The following is a 10,647-nucleotide window of genomic DNA, read 5'->3' as shown; positions in this document are numbered from 1 at the left end:
GTCCAAAATTTTGTTTTCAAAGTAAACTGTTATGATCCCAAACTTTTTGGATCAGGTATCTCCTCACAAAAATAAGAAACATCTAATCTGAAAAATTAATTAAATGCATCGCATTATTATTAATATTAGGAATTAACTTTTGTAATTCACATATCAGTTATATCCCCACAAAAATAAGAAACATCTAATCTGAAAATTAATTAGATTCATCGCATTATTATTAATATTAGGAATTAACTTTTGTAATTCATATAGAGTGATAGAGATCACATGGAGATCACCTGTTCCTTCCGAAATGGCTGGCTAATAGCGAAAGCCCAAAATCATGTTGCTTTAGCTTCAACTAGGCCCAATAAATCCATTAATGAATCAAGATTAACAACCCATCTAATTAATTAGGCCCAAAACCAGTTACACACACCAACTCATTAAAACTATCGTGTCCGCCATTCCTGCATCACCTAACTCGATTAAATAATAACGAGAATAACTATTCAACGAGTTAACCCAATATCACTATGGAAGTCGATAATCACTAAAATTACCAACAACCAACTCCTGTTCATATTCGTTTAGTTTGTTTTCATGCTAAATAAGATGAAGTATCAACTTCTTACATGTTTATTTTAACGGTTGTTCATGAACATCAAACAGACCAAAAAAATGATAATTTAAAATTCATTTGGTATATTTGTATTTCTAAAACGTCCTGTTTTAAGTTAAGAAAACCTATTTTGATTAGGCAAATTGGATTTAAATAATTCCAACTCACTGTTATTGGCTAATAATAATCCCAACTCATTTAATCACCAATAATAATCCGAACTATTCACTTTTGTTTGTAAAATACTCGCAGTTAAAAAAAACACTAACTAGGTTAAAAAATTGCTGATGTGGCAGGTGACGTGGCATGCCACATCAGCAAATTTGCTGACGTGGCAGTTGATGTGGCATTTTTTGATGACGTGGCTGTCTATGTGGCATTTTTTGATGACGTGGCAACTGATGTGGCAGGTGACGTGGCATGCCACATCAGCAATTTTTTAACCTAGTTAGTGTTTTTTTATTTGGGAGTATTTTACAAGCAAAAGTGAATAGTTCGGATTATTATTGGTAATTAAATGAGTTGGGATTATTATTGGCCAATAACAGTGAGTTGGGATTATTTAAATCCAATTTGCCTTTTGATTATTAGTGGTTTTGACCTGAACCAAATTTAACCTTTTATAAGTTTATATGTTCTGATCTGAATCAATACTGACCCATTACGCAACCAGAACCAACCAACCCATCCGACCCAACCCACCCGTTTTGTCAGGCTTAATTTTAATTAATAAGAGTTGCGAGGTCGGTAACACCTTCTTCTGCAGAGTTGTGACCAATCTTTTTCAATGAAGTAATGTTACATACCAAACAAGAGAACTTAACCCAAAAGACTAGTCTGGTGGTTGAGTTCTCTTGTTTGGTATGTAACAAGTAACCCCCTCACACGTTGTTCATCGTCTACTCACTTCTCAACCCATGTATGACAGGTTACTAGCATGATGATGTGATAACTTATATGAGTCTTTGTTAGGATCGGTGATCAGTAAAATCACAACTAGCTAATACCCTACTTATCTTTTGCAGTGTAATTAATTGTCTGGATATAACTCCTTAATCATCAATACCTCATAATTAATATGATCGACAAACGAGGAACCACATGATATATATTGTTCAGAATTCATATTGCATTCATACATTACATATTACAATACAAAATAACAATTGATTTCCTAGCAAAACAAGTTTAACAAAGCGACGATCTGTCAAATTCCCAATGGAACTTTCACACAGTTCGCGTAGATGAACTCATCAGTTGTAACATTATCAAGAGGTAACTCTTGATAAAACAACTCCATGTCAATCCATTTTATATAATAAAAACTGTCCAAATTCATATTGTAAAGACATTTCTTATGCATCATTTTCTTGGTTAGTTGAAAGCTCATAGAGAGAATGTGAATAAATGATAAAACCTCACCCTTGAGTGTTGCTCAACTCTTGATCATAAACCCTTGCACATACTGATCACTCAATAGGATTTTAATTTCTGGATTCAATTAACAACATTTTATTTGGTATATTTCATTGGTAACTCACAAACATTGATGATAATTTTGTTTGAATACTGATCTTGAAGTTTGGTAATTGGTAGTCATTGGTTCTTTTCTTTATTTAGACCCAACACTTTAGAGTAGCATAAAATAAGATATACTTAGAAAATAATTAGTACCATGCCAATATGTCATATTTTATAGTTGTATCAAAAAATTAATTTTATAATTATATATAAAATTTATATGAAGTTCATTATACTTTCAGTTTACATAATCTAAAAAAACATTAGTAAATTAAAAAGTAGATTTTAGACAAAGAAAGAGATCTAAATCTTTTTGTTTGTTGGTATTCCTTTCTATAGTACTCTTTTGATCCATGATTATGAATATAATACTTGACTAAAGCAATTTATTTCAACAAAATAAACAAATAAATCAGAATTTACAAGATCCGAGCGGGTGAAAATTCGACACCCCGGCTTATCCGAGCCGAGTTTACAATGAAGCCTAACAACTTATAGTTGTGATCCTTCACATACTAAACTAAATTCATGAACCGACCCGATCCGACCAGAACTGAGCCAAGCCAAGTGGCTCAACTCAAGACGTTGTGAGGCTAAAGGCTCAAACGCAAAATCAAGCCCGAATGTATCATCAAAGCTAGGCCCACCATTCCCCCCTTTAAAACCCAACCCGACCCGACCCAAGCCGAGCCATTAGCCAAGCCAAGTCAAGCGACTCAACTTGTGGCGAGGCTAAACCCTAAAGGCTAAGATGCAAATCAAGCCCAAATGTATCATCAAAGCTAGGCCCACCATCCCCCCTAGAAAACCTACTCAACAAAGGCCCATCTTCGTGATGAACTCGGTTATTAGGCTGAGGTCCAACGTTAGTCAACGACGACTCCCCTACACCGCCGGCATACGATAACGCCCCTGGTCCTCTCCCATTAGACGGTAGCGATGAAGCCGATGGCAAAACACATCCATGCGACACGTGGAACCCAGGGGCGGCGCGTGGAACATAAACCCACGACGGTGACGCGACGGCGGACGACGGGATGACCATCGGACCGGTCTGAGTAAGGAGGTGAGGCGGCGGAGCAAAGGCAGAGATAATAGGGTTTCTAATATATGAAACGGCAGCGTTTCGAGTTGCTTGCATTTGTGCACGTTTCAACTGTTGACGTTCTTTCTTATGGGCGTTTTGATGACCACCCAATGCTTGGGAGTTAGCAAACTCACGGCAGCAGTATTGACACTCGTATTTCCGGCCGTCGGCGACGGAGTCCGGTGGTGATCCGGAAGGTGTTTTGGTGGAATCAACTTCTTCGTCTTCGGATACATTGAAGCCAAAGATCTTTAGCTTTGTTGTCGTCTTTTGTTGTTGATAGTGATCAATATCTTCCATGTTATACATTTATATATGTAGATAGATATATATGTGTGTGTATATATATATATATATGCACGCGTGGGTGTGTTTGTGTGTGAGTTTATGGATAGAGATTAGTAAAGGGTTTGGTGTTAAAAGGGATAAAAGAACATGAGATGTGTGTACTAGGACCAGGAGAGATCTTGCATGGATGGTGGTATTTATAAGGTTTTTTTAGAGAGAGAAAGAGAGGAAGATTGATAGTTGCGGACATACCAAGAAGAGAAGAAAAAGTAGTGAGTGTAAATTTAGGAAAAGGACCCAAAAACCCAACATGGTCCCACATTAGATGCACTTGTCTACCGGGAATTCACTTCTTTTTTTTTATATTTGTATTTTTTTTTTTTTTTGAAATGTGTGAATTATTTGCGAACGTCAGGAGATTTAGCAGATGTTGTCTTAATCGGGTCCGTGCTAGAGAGCACTCTCGCACAATAGATCCTCAATTTAAACATCTCAATGAGAAACCTCAATCACTCAGACTCGAACTTTAGATCTAGAGGGGAAAACTCATCCGAGCCCACCATAGAGCACTAGTGATGGTTTTATATTTGTATAACTAATTTGTTGTTTGTGGTAGTGATACATTAGTTGCTTATAGTTTCCTATACCTTATATGATGTCTTAATCGTATAAAACACATGTTTCATGAAAACGATCTAACGTATTGCAGTTACAAAAGAACATTTAGTGAGCGTTCCGCCTAACACAACACCACTTTTACCTTTGCATGAAGACTTAGCAATGTCAAAACATATAATAACTCGGATTTATACCGTCATTACAAGAAATCGGAGCAATAGCGGCGACACACACCTTTATCGTCGCTAATAATAGGTATTTCTTGTGGTAGTGATGTAGTAGTTGCTTATAGTTGGGTATACGTTATATGATGTGTTAATCATATAAAAACGTGTGTTTCACGAAAATGATCTTAAGTATTGCAGTTACAAAAGAAACATAATGGAACATGAGGTTGTTCGTTTAGTGAGTGCTCCACCTAACACTACACCACCTTTACCTTTGCACGAACACTTAACGATGTCAAAACATATAATAACTCGGATTTATACCGTCGAATGGAAACGTATTATACTTTACCCGACTCGTTTCTGAACACAGTTTGCGTCAAAACATAAACCTACCAAAAACCGTATGCAAAAATAAGCCTGAAAATGTATTACATTTGGCCAAACTCATTTTCGAAAAAAAATTATGTCAAAACATGAAGTTATATTTTTTACGTTGAAACGTGAATTGATACCAATACCTACATTAAAATGTCAAAACATAGAACATCTAAAAACGTACATAAAAAGAAGGATGAAAACGCATTAGTGCTTCAATTGATAACCATTATTAGGAAGACAACCATGAGAATCGACCAACACTTGCACGTAGTTCTTACAAACATATAGTTGTAAGTTAGTGAGATAAAATATCTTATTACACACTTACATGACCATCATATGTGTATCATGGGTAAAACAATAGTAAAAAGCGTTTATGTTGTTCTCTTAGTTATTTACTTAAAATAGATTCTCTATTGAAAGTTCCATGCGGCACATGTGTAAATTAAAGTGAGGGTATTTGTGTCAGTTTAATTAGATGTATGCCTGGCAATAAAAACTAATTGGCAAATTGGATTTAAATAATCCCAACTCACTGTTATTGGCCAATAATAATCCCAACTCATTTAATCACCAATAATAATCTGAACTATTCACTTTTGTTTGTAAAATACTCCCGGTTAAAAAAACACTAACTAGGTTAAAAATTTGCTGATGTGGCTTGCCACGTCACCTGCCACATCAGTTGTCACGTAATCGAAAAATGCCACGTAGACTGCCACATCAGCTGCCACGTCATCAAAAATGCCACGTAGACTGTCACATCAGCTGCCACGTCATCAAAAAATGTCACATCAACTGCCACGTCATATGACACATCAGCTAAAAGGGCCACATCAGATGTCACATCAGCAAATTTTTAACCTAATTAGTGTTTTTTTAACTGGGAGTATTTTACAAATAAAAGTGAATAGTTTGGATTATTATTGGTGATTAAATGAGTTGGGATTATTATTGGCCAATAACAGTGAGTTGAGATTATTTAAATCCAATTTGCCAAACTAATTTGGGTTTTTTGGGTTATTTAATTTAGATGCATAATCGTAAGGGTTTGACATACCGTTATATCACATACACACATTTGAACTGGTTTAGATGCACTAATGTAATTAATTTAGACACACCAAATTTAGAGAACTTTATAATAAGACTAAATTGCATAAATCAACCTTTATGTTATATCTAAACTGCACTTCATATCTTTCACCATGAAATTAGCAAAACCCAACCTTTATGTTCATGTTTTGTAACGTTCTATGACCTTTACAACTAACGTCGTCCAAAAACTCAGTTAAGTTACCTCACATGCTTTGCATGTGAGGGTACTATGGTCTTTGATTACATAAAGTTTAATTTGTGCAAAAAGATTATTTATAACATAAAGGTTGATTTTTGCAAAAAAAAAAAAATGTTATTAAATATATAGTAATTTTTTTCCATAAACATTATTATTTGTTAGTAATTATATATATATATATATATATATATATATATATATATATATATATATATATATATATATAGGGGAAGGTTCTATGCAGAACACTAAATATTACGAGAACACGCAGAACAAAATGAATCACTCATTTTTTCAATCTTAAAAGCCTAAAAAGTAAATGAAAATGTTATAAATGTAAGATTTATTGTTTCTCACAGTAGAATTTAAAACAAAATATGAAAAATCTTCAATTCTTAAATAACCTACACACATGTAGGTGATGTGTAGACTAAATTACCTACATGTATGTAGACTATGTGTTGGGAAAAATATATGATTTTTTTATGTATATAGAATACACATATGAATGTAAGAAACATAAAATTTAAGAAATGTGAACCTTAAATCCCAAAATTTAGTGATTTAGAGTTGTTCTTTTTGTTCTCGCAATAATTAGTGTTCTATAATGATCCTTATTCTATATATATATATATATATATATATATATATATATATATATATATATATATATAATTAGTTTAAAATTTATTTTATAAAAATTTTGATTTTAATATTTTTATAAAGTAAATAATATTGACAAGATAAATTACTTTTTATATAAAGTATAGATAAAACACAAATTCTTTTAAAATAAAGTTAATGTAATATCCGAAATACTTTTATAATTATAATGGATGTTTTAAAACTACTCAAACTATATATATATATATATATATATATATATATATATATATATATATATATAATTAGTTTAAAATTTATTTTATAAAAATTTTGATTTTAATATTTTTATAAAGTAAATAATATTGACAAGATAAATTACTTTTTATATAAAGTATAGATAAAACACAAATTCTTTTAAAATAAAGTTAATGTAATATCCGAAATACTTTTATAATTATAATGGATGTTTTAAAACTACTCAAACTAAAAGGTATTTTTTATGTATATGTAAGTATGTATTTATAAAAACAAAATATTAGACAAATTTATATCGATAACAGAAACTACTAAATTAATTTGACGTTCAAAAAAATCACTAATAAACTCCTGTAAACAAATCTATATATAAGGCATTTCGTTAATCATTCAAACGACAAGGTATTTAGATCAGCAAATTCATCTATCTCCAAAATGGTGGAGGATATTAAAGAAACATCTTTTCGGTGGGTGATTAAAAGATCAAAGTTAAATGGCATTTCATTGGAACTAGAGCGCTTTTGCAATTATTAATTTGGAGATGTAATAGTTAGTAGTTGTGTTGTTTTGTTTTCCCCATCCTTTCTGTTAGCAAGCGATAGAAGAGGTGGGGCTGTTTGTTCCTGTTTTGGTGGTTATAAAAGTTTTTTGGTTCGAAAAAAAAGTGGAGATTATGATTTCATAACTAAAAAGACTTCAAGACTTTTCGGTCAATTTGTCAAAAAAAAAAACATTTGCTTTTTTGAAACTGATTATCTAAAGTCACAATAATCAAATTTTATATGTAAGTCCAAGCAATGATTCTTGATGTTTTATTTCTAAATCTAGGTTTTTTTAGGTGCAATTTGATTTCCTGTTACCTGCAAATCCAGAATTTCGGATGGGATAGATGATTACATTTTGTCCCCGACATTAATATATTTTATTCGTAATATATGTTATTCGTCACGCATTATTCATTTTTTAAAGTATATATATACAATTGTGTTTAATATAAAATTTAAATATCCAAACTCGTAAGTATTCACGGGTGATAACCTAGTTCTAAATATATATTATGTAAATAATACAAATGCAACATTAAAATAAATATGCATTTTAAAATATTCTATTATTTCCTATTGCATTTGTATTAGTATTATTTACATAATATATATTTAGAATTTGTTTACTGAAGTTTATTAAAGATTTTTTTAAGCGTTAAATTAATTTATTAGTTTCTTTTATCGATATAAATTTGTCTAATATTTTGATTTTATAAACACATACTTACATATACATAAAAAATACCTTTTAGTTTTAGTAGTTTTAAAACGTCTATTATGATATATATAATTATAAAAATATTCTAGATATTACAATAACTTTATTTTAAAAGAATTTGTGTTTTAGTTATACTTTATATAAAAAGTAATTTATCTTGTCATTATTATTTACTTTATAAAAATATTAAAATCAGAATTTTTAAAAACATAATTTAATACTATTTTTTATATATGTTTATATATATATATAGAGTGGGGATCCTACGGAAAGTGTGTTTTTCCTAAAAAGTGTAAAAAGTCATAAAACACAATAATTTCAGGCATAAAACACACCTAAAACTCACAAATAATAGAATGAATATTACTAAAACCATATTCAAACTCTAATAGTCCATAAAAACTTCAAACACACCATCGTAGAACTATGAATATAAAACACACAATGCTAAACAACATAAAACACAATAATATTTGTCATTCCACAATCAGAGCCTTAACATCTAAAACACAACACAAAACCCACATACATGATGTTTTAGTAATCTTCATCATATTATTTGTGGGTTTTTGATGTGTTTTATGGTTGACATTATGGTGTTTTATGACTTTTTACACTTTTTAGGAAATTTGGACTTTCTGGCCAACTCCTATCCTATATATATATATATATATAAATATATATAATTATTAACAAATAATAATGTTTTTGCAAAACAAAAAATATTTTACTATATATATAATAACATTTTGCACAAATAAACCTTTATGTTATAAATAATCTTTTTATACAAATCAACATTTATGTTATAAAAGAGCATAGTACCCTCACATGTAAGGCATGTGAGGTAACTTAACTGAGTTTTTGGACGACGTTAGTTGTAAAGGTTATAGAATGCTCAAAACATGAACATAAAGGTTGGATTTTACTACCTTCATGATGACAGGTATGAAGTGTAGTTTAGGTATAACATGAAGGTTGATTTATGCAATTTTGTCTTATTTTAGTATATACATAATGTAATTTAGGGGAGGATTATCTTGAGAACGCTAAATATTGTGAAAACCGTGAGAATAAATGAGAAAATCAACCAAAACTATTTTTTTAATACAAATCTCAATGTAATTAAAATACAACATTGAAAAAAAAATACAACATCAAATAATTCATTTCTCCTTTCAAAATAATTATTATTAAACTTTTTACAGATGTGTAAATGAGAAAGTTACACAGTTGTAAATTTTCAATATTTACGAATACATGTAAATTTAATTTCTAATATTCTATTTGAATAATAATGATAGATGTAAAAAAATGAATTTGAATTGTTTTTAATCAAGTTCTTGCGGTTTTTTCCTTTGTTCTCACGGTTCTCACAATATTGATCGTTCTCATTTAAACATTCTCCTAAAAAAATCTCAAATCATGTATTAATTTTTAACTTGAGTTCATAAAAAGAAATTGATTGTTAAAACCAGACATGTATGTGCGTATCAGTGGCGGACCCAAGAGTTATTTTTTTTTTTGGTGCAAGCGAGGGTTTAACCAAGCTTTCAAGTGATGCGATCGAGATTTTTGCCTGTAAAATAAACTAATTCATTTTCAAGGGGTATGTCCGCCCACCCAACACATCACCTAACTCCGCCCCGGGTGCGTATAATCATCTATTCACATTAGACTATTTAGTGGCTACATATAGTTTTATCAAATCACATATCAATATTTTCATACATATATACACTTGTGTAGTGTAGTTAGAATAGATAAATCTAAAGAAACACAAAATCAGCAAACCCCCCAAAATGTTGAGTTTTTTTTCAAAGTGGTGTTAGGAGAAAAAGTATTTACCATGCGGGGAACTCTCACTTTTTTGTATTTCTATTATACCTCGCCCGGACAGCGGCGAATCTTAACGCGCGCTGCCCGACAACACAAAAAGAATTACGATTTACTGAACCCAGGCGCTTACTTATCACAGATTCTTTTTAGTCTTTTTCGGCACACTCGTGGAGTTCGCTCGAAGTCGTCGCGAGCTCTACGTTTGAAGCTTCAACACAGTCACTCCTTAGTAGCTCGTTGCTACAACTTCTCTTTGGCTCGCCCCTATCTCTAAAGGGGCCCTAAGCCAGCGGATCTTGCCCCCTTGTCCGGGTCGATACCATCCTATCTTCTAAGTGACAGACTTGAGCATTCATTTCTAAAGTTGCTGCTCATCTATGTAAAAATGATACTTTTCTCTCGGCCTATTTAATGCCTAAAAAAGATATGTCTTATCTCAAGCATGTGAACCTATCCCATCTAGCAGCAGGGTGGAGAGCGAGACTGACCATTCATTCGACTATTTTAGAGCCTATTCTAACTCCACTATAAAAGAAGGTCCTACTACTTGTGTGAAATCAGTCGCTTGAGAGCTTCGGGCTAGGTTATGGACGAGAGGCTAGGTACGATTTCCGAGCGATTCAAGGAGAGAGCGATGACAGTGACTTTATCCTAGCTAAGAAAGGTAATCGATCCCAGCTTAAACTTTTTACTTGGTAAAGTATAAGGTTCTACCGAAGCA

At 31.8% G+C, this 10,647-nt stretch overlaps 1 protein-coding gene across 1 annotated transcript; it reads right to left on the bottom strand.

Annotated features, from left to right (window-relative positions):
• Positions 1-2,485: 2,485 nt before the first annotated feature.
• Positions 2,486-3,654, bottom strand: LOC110922597 (zinc finger protein GIS3). Its single transcript, XM_022166866.2, has one exon. It carries the CDS (start codon positions 3,519-3,521, stop codon positions 2,865-2,867), a length of 657 nt encoding a protein of 218 aa, XP_022022558.1. The 5' UTR covers positions 3,522-3,654; the 3' UTR covers positions 2,486-2,864.
• Between the last annotated feature and the right edge of the window lie 6,993 nt (positions 3,655-10,647).

The sequence above is a fragment of the Helianthus annuus genome, chromosome 17 (assembly GCF_002127325.2).
Source record: "Helianthus annuus cultivar XRQ/B chromosome 17, HanXRQr2.0-SUNRISE, whole genome shotgun sequence".
NCBI classification, from domain to species: domain Eukaryota; kingdom Viridiplantae; phylum Streptophyta; class Magnoliopsida; order Asterales; family Asteraceae; genus Helianthus; species Helianthus annuus.
The sequence above is the reverse complement of the archived record's forward strand: the minus strand, read 5'-3'. Positions and strand labels throughout refer to the sequence as shown.